The following is a 19,133-nucleotide window of genomic DNA, read 5'->3' as shown; positions in this document are numbered from 1 at the left end:
TTAATTGGCGATGGCTTGTCCAATTGGGGACAAAAGCCATGTCCCCAATTTTGAAAATGCAGATTTCTTGGGTCAGTGGTTAAGGTTAGGGTCACTGGCGTAAGGATCGACGGTGCAGGCGGTGCGGTGCACCGGGGCCCAGAGCTGTCAAGGGCCCATGAAGAGCGAGTCTCGCTTTGGGGAGACGTAACGTACTTACGGTTTCTGCTGCAGTCCCACTCCAAATAAACTTCCATGCTGTATTAAGGCTGCTTTATGCTCATCATGCCGTGAAGGGCGCGGGGGTGGAGCGAGGGCCGGGCGCGTCAAATGACGTAAATTTGTTGGGCGTGGTTATTCGCTACCTCCGTAGGGCGCCCACCGTGTGCCTGATTTTTTTTCTCACAGCGCGACCTCCGCACGGCTTCTCTCCAAACATGGCCGCTTTCAAGCCACTGAGCACTGATCACTGAGCTGTGTTTTCCCCACATTTCTTGACCCATGTGGTAGGCTATAAACACACACAGGATCACCACTGTGGTTGAAGTAGAGGCGACGAAGCTCTTTGGAACAATTCTGTTCGTGGTTCGTGTGCTGAAGCAAGACGACCTTCAAGGACATTCCACTCATTTACACAGCAATTAAGCACTGCCCTGTTGGTAAATTGAAAAAGAGACAAAAATCCTCTGTGGATTTAATAACAAACTCATTACCAGGGCCCAACAGGGCGGAACTGCCTTTTAATTAGAGCAACACCTGATTAACGCCCAATTAACAGAGCCAGAGCCAGTTAATTCTCCCCCACTTTGGCAGGATGAGAACATAAACATAAGCAGTCCAGGCTACATCCCAGTCCTCCGGTCCCTCTTGGGAATGGGCGAGAGAAAAGTAAATGACGTTGGAGGCAGTCTGTCGTCTACTGGTCCAAATGCTCAACAGAAGCTGTAGTGCGGAGATGCATGGAGACGGTGTTTCCAACAGCTTGCAGAGAGAGAGGTAGGGATGACTGGCAAAAGTCTGCTTCACTACACATACAGTACATCCCCTGGTGGGCCGAAGTGGGACAACAGTCCAAGCAATAACCCACCATGCAAAACACCGGCTCTCTCTAAACACACCCCATTCTCAGAGTGCACTCTCTCCATTAGGACTGGTCAAAATATCCTGCATGAAAAGCTTTTGAATGTTTATTTATCCAGGTTAAGGTTAGCTGAACATGGATTCAGGATGCTCACACCAGTACGAATCGCTAGACGCCACTCTCCAGTTCGGCATACATATTATCTCCCAAGAAGCACTTTGTGTATGTGAAATCTCATGTTTGGAAGTGGTTCGCTCTGCTGCTGTACTACTGCCCTCCACTGTGTATTTTGCAGGTAGAGCACTGTGAGACATGTTTACAAGTATTCATAAAATGTTCATGTTTCCATAAAAAGTCTCAACTTGTTTAAACCGTAAGTCGCCGACTTCGAAAGCCTCAATGCAAGACTAATTCATTCTTCATTCTAATGCTCTGCTCATGTAGGCAAAAAAAGTTTTCATTCATGCATTCATTCACTCACTCACTCACTCACTCATTCGGGAAGGTAAACAAGGCATGGAAGAAGTCTCAGTCTCTCATCCACAGATGTAACAGATTAAAACCTCAGAAATATGTGACTGTCTGTGGCAGAACTAAATCCAGCCTCACAAGGCCAAGAGCCATAAGAGGTTGAAATGATGACGTTAAATCTTTCATGAGAGAAAAGCCACAGATATTTTTGCTGTTTATTACTCATTCTCATCTGCATGTATACAGGACTGGTCCGATGCCTCACTTACATACTGTAATGCAATAGAGGGACAATGACATGCTTGCAAAATGTCACCAAGTTAGAGCAAGAACGAAAGAAAGAAAAAGAAAGACAGACAGACTTACTGACTGACTGACTGATAGATTGATTGACATTCTGGTAGAAAACCAGTCAGTGTCACATTTTCATCACAAGAGGGCGCTAATTTAACATTCCCCATGTACAGTGCAGCTCATACCAGTTTCATGTTTTGTGACAGTGTTGGAAAATTGCCTCCCACAGCTAAGAAAAACAAATAAACACTTTACAATACATACTCCCGTACAAAAACACCACCAGAAATTGTGATTACAGCACAACTGTCCATATACGGTATTATGAACAGAAGATCCCCAAAACAAATACATTCTCAACAACTACGCGCCTACTGGATCTGCTCCTAGCCCATGCAAGCCTGGATCCCAGAAAAAAAATTCAAATCAATCAATCAATCAATCAATCAAAACACAGCTTTGTCAGAATAGTCCTCATCTTACTTTTAGCCCAGACTAACTACTGTAAGGGTGCTGTCTTTCAGACAATATTGATAGTCAGTGTACCTGTAGTCTCTCCCCAGACTCAAATATTACGTTGAATCCGCATACTACATAAGTGAGTCTGTGACACTTCACAGCCACTGCTGTTTTTTGAAGGCGGGTTGAAATTGAATGAGTGACAGCTCGTAGCACCGATGAGAGAGCGGTTCAAAAAATGGGCTGCGCCTCCCGTGTCGTCTGGTCGCAAAGTCGTTACTGATTGGGGAGGACTGGATCCACCACTGGCATATCACTGGCCAAGTGAACGGTTCCCTCCCATAACCAGCCGGCTGAGGGAAAGTGTCCCAGACCCAGAGAGAGCTCTGCAGCATGCAGTAACGTAGTGTATCAGCGTAAGAACTCTCATGGGTCTGGCGTTGAGACTAGTGTACTGTACCTGTGACCACAGTGTTTATTCCAGCTGCAGCCATACCGAGGACAAACTGCAGAATAACCACGATCAGCCCTGCAGCAACATCGCAACCGAGAAGGGAAACATATTGTAGCAACAGAGAACTTCAGTTCCACAGATATGCAAGGTTCATGGAATCCCAATTCATCTATGTTCACGTTAATCCTCTCCACCAGGTCATGGTTTCTCAGCTTCTCTCAGGGTATTGACATAAACCTCTGTGGGGCTATATAGTTTGGGTTTTGGCAGTCAGCGGGCTGATAGCCATCGCTGAAGGAGCGGTGAGATAACTTCAGCAGAGAGGTGACCCTCCATGAATCTACGGCCTTCTCCAGGTCAGGCAGGATGTCCGGCACGACGAACTGTTCAACCAGGTAGACCACTGGCTCCACGACAAACAGCAGGGCCCACCCCAACGCCCCCAGCCAATAGGAGGAGCCGAGGAGAGAGAAGTCCTTCCGGATCTCTTCCCGGTGCTGGTAGGTGAAGAGAGACCAGCTGAGGAGGAAGACGAAACCTGGAGGCAGAAGAGGGTGAATGGTAGAGAGAGGAAAAACATTCTTAAACCAAAGGTCATCCACTGTGTGCCACAAAAACATAGCTGAATGCAGCTTTAAAGAATATATGGGGGGGGGGGGGGGATTTCGCAGCTGTCTATGTTCTCTGAGGGGAGGCTCACTCTCCCACACTTTGAAAACTCCTGCTCTTAACAGTTTTGCAGGCATTCATTTAGTTTGACAGTTATTGAGAGTTGATTTGAGTTAAGGCGTGGACCAGTGATGTCAATTCTAGTAGGCTACTATTTCCACCACTGCTAATTAGTTGAGGTGACACAGATTGTGTGTGGCCAAAGCAAACCTCTAGTTCAGGTATTTGGGCACTGAGGGGGGCTGTATCTGTTTAATGCACTCACCTGTACAGGCCATGGTGAGCATCAGCAGGGTCGTTGGGTAGAGCGCTTGTCCTGCCATCAGCAGAGAGCGAGTGTTGGAGTAGGAGCGCACCGTCTCAGCCGTCCAGCAGAGGGCGAACACCAGACACAGAGCAGCCGTGCTCACTGCCATCAGGAAAGAGATGACCCCAAACACTCGCTCAGCCTCCTGGGCTGGTAGACACAGAAACACAAAAGAGTCAGACACATTAGATTGTTTCGTTTATACTGTCAGGATGTCAAGTTATTTTAGAGTTAATGCAGTAAAACACCCTTGTAATTTGAGGCTATAACCAACCACTCTTGCTATAGATGCCCTCACAACATGACAAGGTTGCCTACTTCATTCAAACACTGAGTTGAGTGATTCCCAATGCTTTTCATATCAAGGACCCCTAATTTAATCCAAGATCAAGGCCACAAACCCCCATTTGATGAAATTGTGTCTCTCAGACCCAAATCTGCCAATAATGTTTTATTGTTAAATACGATTCCATGACTATCTGTATCACAGGTAGAGCGGTAACAGTGAAACTATGATCAAAACAGTCATTCTTCTCCATTCTCAAACTGTGATAATTTCGTGTGAACTAAATAATGGTGAAGTTCAATACTGCAATTCAACAATTTGCTAGAACCTTCCCAAGGACCACTGGTGGTCCCGGGACCCAACATTGAGAAACACTGATCTATATGGACCTAATGTCAAGATAGACCTGTTCTGAGACTGTGTGTTTAAACCACAAACAATGACTGCCGAGGCTTTTGCATTGTCCTAACAGTAATTAGGGCACGGTCTGGCTGACCTAAGCCATTTCCACACATACAGTACTAGTACTGGACAAGAAGAGCAGACCCTGCTTTGGTTGAGCAAGATTCCAGCACATTCGCCTTCAGCCAAGTGTCAGAGCTTCTCCACCACACAGACACACACACACACACACACACACAGGAATGCAGATGCTTACTACATGATGAGCAAGCCCAAACCCGTTTGCTACCAACAGAACTACAAGCCAGTGCTTTTCAAAACTCCCCTGAAGATAACTGGCTGCTCTCAAGCAGAACCAAATGTCTTAACACTCTCAGCAGCACAGCCTCATGAAGTCTACTGCCACTCCTGATATGTGCAATATGTAAACATACTTGTTATCCAATATGTTGTAGGTCAATCAAACCTTGAGCAGCTTAACCCAGCGTGACACAGCTCCCAGCAAGCCTCAAAATGTGATTTGTTGTTGCCTGCAGAGTGCAGTTAAGTGTGTCGCTGAACGCAGCCTGTTCCTCACCATTGAATACAACGCCGCCTATGTGCTCCGCAGCCTGGTGATGCTCAGTGCTGTTCCAGTCCGTCCACAGTCCCCCGTCCCGCAGCCAGAACGGCGTCCACACGGCGTAACACACACACAGGCAGCCCGCCAGGCCAATGCAGGACTGGGCAAACCTGAAGCGACCAATGGACTCGTCCAGCTCCAGACACTTCATGTTACTGTGCTGGGAGGGAGAGAGAGGCAGAGTGACAGTAGAGAGAGGAGAAAAATAGGTGTGTTAGTCAGAGCAGGCAAAACGACCACATTAACATGTCAACAACACTGCCTTGTGTCATGTCATGCCATTATGCAAATCAGGTGAAGCAATATTGAAGCATAATCATAACTAAGTATCTGGCCTTACCTTCTTTGTTGTTGAGGGGAAAAAAACTGACAAAAGGAACAAAACTGTCTGAGGTGTGTGAACAAGAGCAAAGTGCTCAATCTCTCACACGCGAATGAGTCCTGACTGTATAAACACCAAATCAAACAATCAAGTTCAAACACCCCGACACGTCTGCTGTGTGTGCCCACAAGTCGTCACACATCCACACGCTGTAGCTCAGCCCCCCGCACCTCGTCAGTGTGAGAGCCCACCCCACCCCAGTGGAAACTCCCCCACTCAGCGGTTAGTTCCCCTAGAATACACAAGTGTGAGTCATATCATCTCATGCTGGAGAGAAAGTGAAAGCAATTCCAACGATAAGATAATGCCTTAAAAGGCTAAATTTGAGGAACTGACTTTGTAAAAGGGGGAAGAAATTCACGCTTGATGGCATTTTATATCGAAAACAAAAGGATTATGCAAACCATGTATATCAGGTCATCATGGAAGGGAAGTTAGAGTTATTATAACCCACCCGTGTTTTACTGACTTGCTATATAAGGCTTGATATACACAGAGGTTTCTTCCACACACAGAAAATGTGTGGGGGGTGTCAGCGGGTCATTCAGACAGTGAAGGAAATCCCACCAACTTTCACATTGGTCGTCTCTACACACAGTGCAGCCGCCCGCAAACACCAGATGTGCGTTCTCTTCGTCACCACCTCTGTTTCTCCCCACCACCCCCTCCCCTTTCCATCGCTGCCATGGAACCACCTCTACAGGCCCACTACAAATAATAATAATAATCAAATGTGTGTCTGACTGAAATGCTGTCAAGACCTGCAATGTAATAACAAATGTTTGTTAATAACAAAGTACAGTAAATATTTAAAAATCAGTATAAAACACATACTGTATGATGATGGATGGAAGCAACTCAAGCTGAAAGCATATTGCAAGGCCATCAATATCTATAAAAAATGTACAGGGAGAGATAGATATCAAATGTAGTTATTTTATTTACAGGGTAATTAACTTTACAGGGAGCAGAATACATTCTAAAAACAATTAAAGTGCATATGAGACCAAAAAAAAAGTAAATGACTGAGACTTAAATCTAAAAAGACTAAAATGCAACTGCAATTTTGGTCTATTTTCATTTGGCATTCGTTAGAACTCCAGTAATAAACATCAAAACTTCTCAATTTTGGCTTAGAAAATATCAAGGCCGTCTCCCTTAACAACTTCGAATTAAGGCATCTAGACGTCTATTGAAATTCACTCTCCAATCATGAATGGCTCTGCGTCCTTCCATCATGACTCTTATTACAGCACCTTCATCCTGCTCTACTCTTTGGCCTTCTCTTGACTAATCATTCCTCTGTACTCTTAAAAAGCTTTCAGATATGAGCGACCTTTGACCCAGGTCTAATCTATATGAGGCTTTTCCCCATAAACACAGGGAGGGAGAAGAATGCCAAACTACTGCCTTTTGGGATTTGCCAGCTATTCGTGCGGTCAACTTCCAGCCTCTTGTTACTTTCATTACCCAACGCTGGATTGCGGGGGTCTTGTATCCAGCTTACTTCTAGCTGCCATGATGCCTGATGGGTGCTTCTTCCGCTTCCGGTGTAATTTTTACACGGTTTTAACTTGACAAAAAAAACGTCTATGAGGATTTTACAGCAGAGCCATTCTGCTCTACAGCCGTGTCGTTTGGGTGCTGGGATAACGTAATGCATTGTGGGTAGTCGGCTACTGTGGCCAATGCTAGCGGCTAGCATACTAGTTACTTTACATGGCAGTAAAATGCCACTGAATGACCAAATTGATTTAACTTTTAACCATTTCGAGTAACACTGTTTCCATACGGACCCCCAGCGTTGTTTATAACGTGACTATATTTATAACTTTTATTACGTACTCCAGTTTCCGGTTTATAATTCGGGTCTGCAGCCGAATATAACAAAGGAAATGGCAAGCTGCAACAATAAGTCATGTTAAACCGGACCTTGTACCCACAATTATTTTTTTTACAGTGGGGCATTCACAAATAAGGTGGATAGGCATAATTTAAAGCCGAGCAGGGCAAGTTTTCTGCCGTATCTTGTCTTTGAATCTTCAGAAACGGTCAAATGTTATGTTGGCCTCAATATTCTTAAATCAAAATGCAAGTCAAAATGTGAAATTAACCAGAATGGATTCAAAATCAAAGCTCAGACCACGTCCACGTTCATTGATAAGAGTTGTCGACCCCCACTTCCGGTTGCGTGACGTCAGGGTGTCGGCAAGAACATCCCTGTCTATCCCTCCTTAAGTCTACTTCCTGGCTCTCTGCAGGAGATCTTTGAATACATCAAGAATCTCTGGGTCCTCCCCAGCAGGCAGCTCCGGAGTGTTTTTCTCCAGCCAATCAGAGGTGCGGATCTGATGCCTCAGGGCACCAATCAGAGAGTCCAGGCTCTCTGAGGTCTTTGATGTCTGACAGTCCAACAGCACAAAGTCCTCACTGGCGAGTGGGGTGGTGTCAGGGAGCGGGCTGTCCTTCTCCTCCAGCTGCTCTGATGCCTTGCTCTGGGGCGATGCTGCTGAATTGACAATCACAGCGTTGTCTGAAGCCGCACTGTCATCTTTCACTGGCGTTGTGCTCTCTTCACTGGACTCTTTGATGGAGTCTGAATCAGGGCTGGCATTTATCTCTTCAATTTCTTTCAAAGCCTCCCCAACTCGCTTCAAGCCTGAAAAAAAAAACATTGACTGAATAAATAGATATTATCAAATCTATACCTAGCTTAAGAGAGGAAAAGGTGGAAATGAGTTGCAATAACACAAAGCATTGAGTGAAAAACATTAACTATTGAATACAGTTGAGATGGAGTGTAGAAGAGCTGGAAGGAGACAGACAGTACAAACACTGCTTTCTGAATACTTTCAAATACTGAAACATACACAAATATGAAAACTGACACTACAAAGTTGCAAGGCATATCTTCTCCATAGATGCTTGTATGAACTGACCGAGCTCAAGGTGGTGCTGTTGGTCTGCGAAGACGAGGCGGAACCAGCCAGGTGTGGAGCAGGAGAAGGCCTGGCCACAGCTCAGCACCACCTTGTGCCTGAGGAAACACCTCCACAGAGACAACTCCTCCACAAACGATGATTCTCTGAGGTACTGCCGAGAGAGAGAGAGACAGATAGACAGACAGGCAAAGAGAGAGAGTCAGGAAAGAGCCAGGTATAGAGAGATAATGAAATGACTCATATCTGCACTCTGATGCTTGAATTACCAATTCATAGGCCTGTCACAATAATCAATTAATCATCATCATAATTATAACGTATGGACATGACCTGAATAATAGCCCATTGTGTTTGCGCATTTGCTTACATAAGAAAAAACTTGCTGATTTAAGTGAGAATTCCCAGTTAACTGCAGCAACATTCTAGAATCCTACTGGGGCATAGAGGGTTAAAAAATTTAGTTATTTAAGGGTGTACTTGAATTATTATGCTATTATAATATTATATCAATGGCAAAAAAAATCTTAAAATGACAATATCGTCATTCATTGCAATTATTTCTGGGAGAATATATCGATAGTTATCGTGACAGGCCCCATCTATGCATAGGTGAGTGGAACCTCAATCCCAACAGTTTAGGCTGAGCTTGGTCCCAGTACCTTCCTGAAGTCCGCCCACACATAGAAGGCAGAGGGTCTGTGCAGATAGGGGACACCCAACCTCTGCAGCTCTCCTGTCAGGTAGCTGTGCGCCGCTTTCAGCCTGCGTCTGTTTTCAGGCAAGAACTCCTCACTGATCCAGTCTGGAACACAAGAGTGTGTCGTGATAATCAGTTGTTTGAAGTCAAATGATACAAATCGTTGTGCAATATGTTTGAGAGAAAGTATCTGCTGCGTTCACATCATATCGGAAGAACAGGATAACATCTTGTCGTTACAACTTGGAGGCGTTCACACGTTTGACTCGTTAAAAAGCTAACATCCAAAATTATATTTATGAATTTAAAATAAACCATAAACGAACTACAGCAGGTTTTGCTTGCTGATTGGATTAACGTGAATTTAACTGACTAGTGTAGCGCCCGTTTGCCCCGCTGCTGCAGAGAGCGCTATTCGCTTGTTTATTGATAGTTTAATATTGAACGTGTCCAAATTGCACCAAATCCAACACTGCACGTCATAGGGTCCCCAGCAACACACCCGCCAAGTGTGAAGCAGATTAGGCGAACGGTTCTGGAGATATGTGAAGGAGACACACACAGAGATTCCTTGCTTTATAGTATGATGATCATATTGATTTATTTGACCTTTGTGACATTGTGGATTCGTTAACATGTTTGCCATCTGTATTGACAAACTTCTGCAATTAGTCACACCAAGTCAGAGATTCTCAATCCTACAAAGATTGCCACATCCTATTTCAAATTAATTAGAGGATGAACATTTCCCCATTTACGATACATTTGACATGACATGAATTCAGTATAAACAGTGTTTTTGCACACTCACGTGTGTATATACATGTATACAGTATGTGTGCGGCTTAGCTCCATACCTGTGTCCTGAAGCAGCTGGGCCACCTGGTGCTGGGTGGGCCCTGGGACGCCGTGGAAAGAGCCCAACTGGTCCAAGGCCTCCACCAGGTCTCTGTTCTCAGTGTACAGAGTGCCAACTCTGATCCCCGCCATCGCAAAGTCCTAGACAGGACAAGATCGAGTTCACGAGAGAGAACAGGGAGGCCAGAGATTTAAAAAGCACTTATCAAACCACAATCTCAGAGTCTCGTAACAGCCCAGTCCAGGACAGAACGTACCTTGCTCATCCCCCACATCACGTGTGTCCTCTGTGGATCTGGCAAACTGAAATAATAACAGCATATCATTGTTGAAGGGAGATACCGACTTCATCCACAATGCTTACGAGTGAGGTTAATTTCATACAGTACTGTACCAGTCTATACTGAGGACGCTGCGAAAAGTCACCGATTCATCAAAGACCGTCAGCATGTAGACCTCGTCTACGATGGCATGGAGCTCATGTCTGAAGCAAAAAAGAATAAAAAATACTATAAATGTATACAGTATTCAAATGTCTTGTTTTAACAGTATTTAATGTTTATTAGAAAGATAACGCAGGGCAACTGTAAAATGGCTCCTTCAGTGCCCATTATAGGAGCTTATGTAAAAGCACTGTGGTTTATGGTTAGAATAGCCTAGTGCCTGCAAGGGTCTATCTATGGGGGGAATTACTATGGCAAGATCATTTAGAAATCGATAGATGATGCGGGGAGACTTCTTGGCACATGGCTGCACTCAACAATATGTTGATGCTTAAGAGGCCAAGAGGGGTGATAGAACTCCATCAAGAGTGGTTGATATTTCCCACATGGGGCAGAGCTGTTGGCTGTCAGAGAGAAGAGTTCACACGAGCTGTGGCTGCTTGGCAAGAAGCTCCAGGACTGCGGACCTGCAGGATTAGAGCACTGGGCCTCAGCATGAGATAATGAGAGGGGGAAAGACACCTTTTGGCAAACTCCAAGAAGGCAATCATCTCCTTGGGGGTGTAGATCTCCGCCAGAGGGTTGTGGGGGTTCATCAGGATAACAGCTCGGATAATCAACCCCTGAAAGGGCAAAGAGACCGTTTCTGAGTAAATAGACCGAATAACAGTGTTGTTTACAATAAGGTACGGGTAAACGACGCCTGCGCCACGCACATACAATCTAATGGGCCGGGGGAATGACTGAGATAAAGATCAAATGGCTCAGTCTAAAATGCAGGTTTGATGCTTTCATATTTCATTCATTAACAACACTTTTACTAATGTTAGTTTGGAGACCTAATTTACCTGTTGGCCCACAGAATAAAAAAAAAAATACAGCTTGAGTTCAGATAGTATTCTCTTACATCACCACACGGCCATCTTTGTAGGAAAATAACAGATTGTAATCAATTAACAGGTGATTACAATCAAATGACACAACAGCCAATGAGCTGTGTGTATTGTAGCGCCATATTGGTAGGAAAATGCTTGCGACATCATGGGAATACTATGTATAGGAAACAACATATCCACTTCCATGAGGAAGGAACCCGTGACATTGACCTAGACTTGCCCCAGCACTGGGCTTGCGTGTTGCCATCCTTAAAAAGGAAGTAGGATCCCGTGAGGGAAAGTGCTGATGACAATGTGTATTCATGAGGCTACCTCTCGCTTAGCCCTCCTGAGAGCTGCTTCCAGTTTGGCCACGGTGAGGTGGAAAGGTCGGCTGTCTTTGCCACTGACCTACGAATGAAAAGTAAGAACAGAAGAATATATCAACACCCACACGGACGGCTGTACACACACCCTATTGTGTGAGATCATGAGACGCATGGATAAAATGTAAACGTGCAATGTCCACAAGAACAGAAGCATTCAAGCGAGCGTATACAATCAAAAATGTTTAACACATTTCAAACAATATGCAATTACTGCAAGCGTGTGGTCGTGTACACTACACCCACCTCGCACTCAAGAGGAAGGTGAAAGAGTTTGACATCACTATACAATTGCAGATCCTCAGTGATAACGCCATAGAATGGAGTAGGAATTAGGATGGCATCTACAACATACAAGAAAAATACATTAAATACAGTATATCTATAAATGTGCACTATGACGATCAATATCATTCATTGTCTTGCAAATTAGGACTAATAAATGGCTTATTAGAACATACACCACTGGTTCCCAAACGCAGGCTCTGCCTCGTGGTCCACCGGAGCATTGCATTTTATTATTATGATTATGATTCTTATTATACAGACAACAGTTTTTACATATATACCATGGAATGTATATACGTACATTAACCCTGGGAGTAGGCTTGGGAGGACTTTTGGAAACATTGCGATATTTGGGAAATATCACGATTTTGAAAGTTTACTTTCAGAGGCTGCAGCGGCCTCAGTTTTAAAGCCCAAATTAAGTTTCTGGTATCATTTGAAACTAGAGAACCGTTTTAAGGCAATTGAAAATGGAAACCACTGCACCAATCAATGCTTTAGGTCTTCTAGTTTGATATGATACCAGAAACGTCACTCTGGCTTTAAAACTGAGGCCTCTACAAGCCTCTGAATGTCGCGATATTTCTGAAAATCAGCCCAAGCCTACTCCTCAGAGTTTATATGTATCTGTATTTTTTTTTTAAATCAATGCTCTGGTGGACCCTGAGGCAGAGCGCACGTTTGGGAACCACTGGTGTATGTTATTCTATTTGGTTTGGTACATAGTGGTACTTGGTCTGAAAAGTTTGGGAACCCCTGACACCGACTGATACAGTACAGGCTCATGACCTTTATATTGAGTCAATTACTGAACTAACCAAATAAACATGGTATAAAATGAGGTCTCGTTTGGAGAGGCACTATATATATTTAGCAATTTATTTGGATGCTTGAATCATTTTTGAAAAAGTTCTCTTCTTCTGTTCCAATTGTTATGCTACATCTTAACCCCAATATCTGTTATGACTTGTTTATCCATTATGGCTTGTATATCCATTATGGCTTGTGTGATGATCCATCTTTTGATAGAAAATGGTAGAAAAACAGAGCAAAACAAAGGGCTGGGTCAGACTTGCAATGTCTTGGTAGACACATTTGTATTCATACGATACAGATATGGATGTATTTTATGCGTGTATGAATAAAATGTGTTTGTGAACTTATACCTTCAGGGTCACAAATTACTGCGGCAATAGATGAGAAGAGGGAACCGCAGCCATTCATCACCACAACCTGAACAAATACATACATCCTCAGTATTAGGACAGACCCAATTAAGGCCTAATAAATATGACACAAATGCATCCACAGGCATTTATTCTATTTTCAAATTAAGTTGCAGTCTCCAAAAATACCATGGTAGTAATTCTTTGTATCGTTTGGCATTTTTACAGTCATTAATTGAGTCAATAAAAGACAATTAGTCCACTGTTTTCATTTCAAAGAATGAATTGCTATAGTCCAGCTCTAGCATGTCTTCTCTGTAACAGCAGTGTGACGCAGTAAAAAGTATTCTGTGTTAGTGGTGAGAGCAGGTCATCTGCATTAAATCTGCATGAGAACCTGGTTTACACAAAATTCAGAAATCCGAACTGACTGTTTATCCCAAAAGAAATGGGAAACAAAATGCAATGAAACAACCATCTCTGAAGTTCAATGGATTTCAATGATTTTGATTATGCCCAATGATTGATTTTGAATGACGTTCTATGCCCAAGGTGTTCAGATTAGTGACGTCTAGTGAAGCCTGCCATCCCTTCAGGACCTACACACTGCCAGGATGCTAAAGCAGGCTTGGAAAATAATGGCTGACCCCTCCCACCCAGGTCATACACTTTTTAACCCCCCCCATCCTTGGAAGAAGACTGATGTCTCGCAGTACCAGAACCTCTCGAAGCAGGGACAGTTTCCTCCCAACTGCCATCTGGCTTTTCAACGAGACCCGAAAGCCCCCACAACCCCCCCCCCCCCCCCCCCACCATGGACATTATCCCACGGACACTATCTTACCCCCCCATTACATGTCACTTTAAAGGACTTTTAACTTTGCACTTCATAATTTGAGACTGTTTTTCTGTATTGTTCCGTCTTCTACTATTGATGCGACCGCAGCACTGCATACTTGCACTACTGTAAGTCAAACTGCACGTTTGTAAACCTACTTACTGTGGCTATGAAAGTGACTCTTGAAGTGTCGTTGTGTCATTAAAAGCAAAACCTTTACTCACATTGTCAGCTTTCAGCGGACTCGGAGAACCACAATAGTGAGACAGGAACCTTGCAAGCTCATTTCTCAGACTATAAAGAGAGAAAGAGGAAAAGGTTAAAAGTTGCTGAATGTTTGTTCTGAACGCATCACTGAGATGCACTTTGGTCTCTTACAATCTGTGTCCTTTCCAGTCTGGATACTGCAGCAAGGATGGGTCAATGTGCAGCATGTCAGGCTGGGTCAGCTGTGACAGAGAGGATGAAGAAAATGTGTCAAAAGCATCATCTACTACAGCATTACATCATTATGACCAGAATCTGACCAAGTTGTTCCTCTTACCCGCTTGTGGAGAAGATCGTAGCATAGTTTGTTCTCACTGGTACCCAAGTTGATTATACCCTGGGAGAAAAATGTGAAGACTTCATTATTTCACATCAGTAGGTATGTTTACATGGAGCCTAGTAATCAGATTGTGATAGGTTTAAAAGCCCAAACAGATTAATAAATGCACCATATAAACACCTCAGATTAAACGGGCCCAATCAGTTTGCAGAGGGGTAGTTTTCAAACCTTTTCATAAACCGATCAAAAGTCAAATGTTATCACATAAACGGTGAAATGAATTGCTCTCTGGCTGCGTTCTTTCTGCGCATGCTCATGATGCCCTCCATTCTTGACGCAAAGGGGACTCCTGCCTGACAGCAGCAGGAGAGGAGAGGAGCTGCTGCCAGAAGAGTTATTTTCTAACTATGCGCGCGGACAAAGTGGAGATTTTCAACACTGTGGCGAAGAGAAACCCGCATGGAACGTTTTCTCGTCAGGATTCCGTGTCTCTCATTTTCCGCGCGAGTCCGACAGCCCATATGTCTGGCATAATTCACGCTGAGGCTACCTGTATCATTATCACAGTAGGAATTCAATTTTCACTGCGAGAAAAGGCACTTCTCACAGCGTGTGAGAAGAAGTGTCGATGGCTTGAGCCTCATGGTCAATGCGAGAGTTGGCAGACCTGTCAAGTTGTATTCATCCCTTTTGCACATGTCACACAGCTGTTCAGTTACTGTATGTGTGTCGCCGCCAGATCGTATTAATTCAATCACATCTCATGCAAACAGTTGACCCGAAATGTTCAAACCGATTGATTTCAATCAGATTGAGGAAAAGGTGTGCATGTAAACACAGCTAGTGTCATGATATCACACAGCCCAACAACACACAGCAGGTCTATGTGACAGCTCCACATCTGGTTCCCTCCATCACACACTCACATCTGGGTTGTCTGTTTGGTGGTATTTGTCGGCGTGATACTGAGCATAGCCCGCCTGGAGGATTCCTTGATGCCGGCACATGCCGTTACCGCGGTTGGACAGGAACGCGCTGCGGCCGGGCGTCTGTGCTCCCCTCAACGTCGCCGAAACATTGGGAGACGCTTCGCAGGCCTCCACAGATGTAGGCGGTGTCGACTGAGGCGTCTCCGCAGCGGAAGGCGCCCGTGCGGCCGGAGCGTCGAGAGGCGGCTGGGATGAAGAGGAAGAGGACGAGGAAGGCGGGGCATCTGTGGTCGTTAGGGAAGCCGACTGACGAGCCAGGTGCGAGAGGGAGGGGCCGTTAGGCGCCGCCGCTGCACCCTGTCTGACGGTAGCCAGGGCCCCGGTGAGCACGCTGAGCAGACGCAGCTCGTGCTGCCGCTCCTGCTCCGCCCTCTTCTCCGCCCGCAGCTCCCTCCGCTCCTCTGCCTCCACTTCCCGGTCCAGCCGCGCCTCCTCCAGGGAGAGGAGGCGCTCCTCGGCCGACTGCTGCCAGCTGAGGAAGCTGGCCAGAGCTTTGTCCAGGCCGCCGCCTCTGGCGCCCCCGTGTGCCCAGGACACTTTGCCCGCCCGGCGACGCTTCCTCTGCCTCACAGCCGGCGCGGGGCGAGCCCCGCCCTCCTTAGTGGGGTGCTCAGCTGGGTCCTGCCGCACAGGAACACTGGAAGCAGCTGTGGTGGAGCCAGCCATGGTCAGGTCACTGAAACCTGGGGATGTGGAAAAGACAGGAAACAGGAGTTGACAACTATCTATCCCTATTGTTACAAACTGGCTAAAGGAAGTAACAATGAGGGGAGACATACAGTACCCCAAAGTAAGAGTTAAAACAATGATGTATTAACTAAAACTAAACAAACTACATCACTACGCTGTCTGAAGGCTTTTTAAGCCCATGGCAATGTACAGTCATCCACCACATGGGCAACAACCTACCATGAACTACCAAGGAGACAAAACAACATACTACTGTGTATCCCAAGCTGAGCTAAAGTTGTACTATGCTCAAGTCAAGAGAAGATGTCACTAAAAAGCGACATACCGTGAATAATTGAGTTCAGACTAGACGCTCCGAGCACTCGGTGACAGTTTTTGGAGGCGAGCTCGCCAACAAAAGCCCAGATCAGAGCCAAATCGCCACTGGCTCAGCACTCGATTGCTAGGTAGCGCAAACTGTTCACAAAAGCAAGACGAGGGCTCACCGTGAGTCACGGACACCCGACAGATATCTAGCAGACTAAATATCTGGTGGTGTCATGAGAGCCATCAACGTGCTGCTACAGCCAATGAGATCCCAAGACACAGAAAAGCCATTCTACCGAATTGGTGCAAACTGCCGTCCCACAAGAACGGCAGCAACAAATTTTAAAGGCATTTAGGTACGCAAATCTTCGATGTTTACTAAGATAATTCTAGTATCTATGAAACCCCAAATATTATTTTATAAATAAATATTATTTTATAAATAATATTTGAGATAGCAGTAAACTTAATAACTCTGACTTTGAACCAATTTGATAGGATCGCCCATGTATGTTATGCGTGTGTGTTTAGAAAGAATAAATCCGTGAGCAGACCTGTGTAAGACTGGCTTTGTGGACTCGTCTGGGATCCTCCTGGTGAAAGGATCTTGTAACGTGTGATGCCCTGTTACTGCTCAGTCATATCGTGTGAAAACCACGACAACTTCAAGACTCCTGATCACAAGACAGCAAGTTGTGTAATCTGAACAGAACAGCGATCTGACGACTTTGACCTGATGGCTGTGTGAAAACTATGATAAAGTGGATACCTGTTGTTGAGAGGGAGAGAGAACCCAGTGACAGCCAGCTTTATAGATTAGCTGGTGTACTCTCTGAGCACTGATGACTCCGCCTACAGTATCACTCCCAACCAGCCCCTCTGCAACAGAGCCAATGACAACTAAGCAGGCGGGTCGTTAAGTTAAAGTGATTTAGATGAACAACCTGAAGGTGAGATTCTCGCATTGGCTGAGCTCTCTCCTCGACTCAGCGTGTCCTCTGGTCCCAGCAGAGACTGCCCGTCGGTCTCCTGGTCATCCCCAGAGCCGTAGTACATGTCGGGGGGTGCACCTGAGTTCAGCATGCCGTCCTCCACATCCTCACATTTGATATCCAGCGGGTCTCCGCCTCTTGGGGGATGACCAAACAGAAACCCCCCTGTGGAAACAGGCCCAAAAGGACCTGGTGGTGGTGGCGGCACCATCGCCGGCAGGTATGAGTCTGGGCCACCCGGGCTTTGAAACACCTGTTGGGCTATGACAGCTCCGCCCAGAGAGGAGTAGGTGATAGCCGGCCGATTGGCCAAGACCCTGTCCATCACATCGTAGAACTTCCAGGACCTCAGCTTGTGGTTGTCCTTGATGCGGCGATACTCCAGCTTCATCTTCTTGATCTTCTCCCGGCACTGGTCCCCGGTGCGGTAGATGCCCTTGTCTCGCAGGATGTGGGCTATGCGGTCGAACACACGCTGGTTGCGCAGCGAGCTCTCCAGCTCGATCTGGACCGACTCATCGGACCACAGCTGGAGCAGCTCCACTATCTCCGGGTCGGTCCAGTTGCTGCCTCGCTCGTGCCTCCTGCCACGAAAGTCCATTCTCTAATTACAACACGTATTCTGCAAGAAAGGAATCAATCAATCAAACTTTATTCCAGACTCAAGGTCCATTAAAACACATAACATTGACACATAAACGGCAAGAACCAGTGTTGTAATCAAGTCACTCTAATATATCGATTCTGAGTCAAGTCTCGAGGCCCTGGGGTTCGAGGCTGAGTCCAAGTCAGAGTCCCCAAAGAGTCTAATTCGAGTCCCCACCTGAGTTCGAGTCCGAGTCTGAAGTTATTGAACATATGAGTGAGTGCCTGCCCTTGCACGAAATGTAATCACTGTGTTAATATAGCTATCAATATTTTATGATTAGGGCCTATTAGAAAAAATTAGAACAGAATATTTATCAGTTAACAAGTCTGAGTCCGAATGAATGAATGCTCGAGTCCGAGTCCGAGTCCAAGTCATCACCAGTGCTCCCAAATCCAAGTCGAGTCACAAGTCCTGAAAATGAGTCCACTCGGAGTTCGACTAACACTGGTAAGGAGTAATATAAGCCATCATTGTTAAATGGTAAACTACTTGAAAGAAGAGGCTGTAGAAATTTAAAGCGTGTAATTCATCCCTGTAACCTACGTATAATGCAACTTCAGGCAGCACACATGATCGAATTAATAACGTTTTACGTCACGTGCTTATGGATGCATGCATTGTTTCTCTAACGCTAGTTCCAATAACGTTCATTTCCATGTCGAGTTTATGATGAGACTGCTATTTATAAAACACAGCCAGATTGTATGCATGCTATTCCGTCCACATGTGTTTCGATCTTATTAACTATCAATGGTTTCGCCTCTCTCACCTTTCAGTCAAAAGGGAAGGTCTTCGGAGGGAGATTGTTTTGGAGCTGTCACTCAGCCGTGACATCCACGCAGGGGCAAGAGACACATCACAGCTGTTTAACCCGGTTTGGACTGGTTCGGAATGACAAAGCCTTGTTTAGCGGGTGCTAATATCCTGCCCATTATTTACGCCAATTTGTCATAACTTGATGAAATGGGGACCAGGCGAGTAAAAAGGAAATCTACATCCGGGTTGACGGCACATGCGTGCTGCCCTTATTCCGGGATAACTTTGGTCCGTGTTAAGGGGAG

General features: G+C 45.4%; 2 protein-coding genes across 2 annotated transcripts; both read right to left on the bottom strand.

The window, feature by feature from the left end:
- Window positions 1-1,282: 1,282 nt before the first annotated feature.
- On the bottom strand, window positions 1,283-5,503 carry LOC310792599 (uncharacterized protein). Its single transcript, XM_083654313.1, has 4 exons — window positions 5,365-5,503; window positions 4,980-5,184; window positions 3,673-3,864; window positions 1,283-3,276 (listed from the first exon to the last, which is right to left on the bottom strand). The coding sequence occupies exons 2-4, from the start codon at window positions 5,173-5,175 to the stop codon at window positions 2,957-2,959; spliced, it is 708 nt and encodes a 235-aa protein (XP_083510439.1). The 5' UTR covers window positions 5,176-5,184; window positions 5,365-5,503; the 3' UTR covers window positions 1,283-2,956.
- Window positions 5,504-6,328: 825 nt separating this feature from the next.
- accs (1-aminocyclopropane-1-carboxylate synthase homolog (Arabidopsis)(non-functional)) lies at window positions 6,329-18,978 on the bottom strand. The gene is made up of 16 exons (XM_083654301.1): window positions 18,842-18,978; window positions 17,376-18,045; window positions 15,373-16,118; window positions 14,444-14,503; window positions 14,278-14,348; window positions 14,124-14,193; window positions 13,062-13,128; window positions 11,854-11,951; window positions 11,555-11,632; window positions 10,869-10,969; window positions 10,298-10,387; window positions 10,161-10,206; window positions 9,903-10,044; window positions 9,008-9,150; window positions 8,346-8,499; window positions 6,329-8,065 (listed from the first exon to the last, which is right to left on the bottom strand). The coding sequence occupies exons 2-16, from the start codon at window positions 18,022-18,024 to the stop codon at window positions 7,647-7,649; spliced, it is 2,934 nt and encodes a 977-aa protein (XP_083510427.1). The 5' UTR covers window positions 18,025-18,045; window positions 18,842-18,978; the 3' UTR covers window positions 6,329-7,646.
- Between the last annotated feature and the right edge of the window lie 155 nt (window positions 18,979-19,133).

The sequence above is a fragment of the Poromitra crassiceps genome (genome assembly GCF_964638095.1).
Source record: "Poromitra crassiceps genome assembly, chromosome: 18".
Lineage (NCBI taxonomy): Eukaryota > Metazoa > Chordata > Actinopteri > Beryciformes > Melamphaidae > Poromitra > Poromitra crassiceps.
This window is presented reverse-complemented; position numbering and strand designations above follow the sequence as displayed.

Excerpts from the sequence above, each read along its gene's own strand:
- LOC310792599 (XM_083654313.1), bottom strand. The coding sequence starts at position 5,175 with ATGAAGTGTCTGGAGCTGGACGAGTCCATTGGTCGCTTCAGGTTTGCC. Across the intron at positions 3,865-4,979 it reads AGGCGGCGTTGTATTCAATG|CCCAGGAGGCTGAGCGAGTG; the intron begins GTGAGGAACAGG and ends TGTGTCTACCAG. Across the intron at positions 3,277-3,672 it reads GCTCACCATGGCCTGTACAG|GTTTCGTCTTCCTCCTCAGC; the intron begins GTGAGTGCATTA and ends TTCTGCCTCCAG.
- accs (XM_083654301.1), bottom strand. The coding sequence starts at position 18,024 with ATGGACTTTCGTGGCAGGAGGCACGAGCGAGGCAGCAACTGGACCGAC. Across the intron at positions 11,633-11,853 it reads ACCTTCCTCTTGAGTGCGAG|GTCAGTGGCAAAGACAGCCG; the intron begins GTGGGTGTAGTG and ends TTTCATTCGTAG. Across the intron at positions 10,045-10,160 it reads TGATGTGGGGGATGAGCAAG|GACTTTGCGATGGCGGGGAT; the intron begins GTACGTTCTGTC and ends TGTCCTGTCTAG.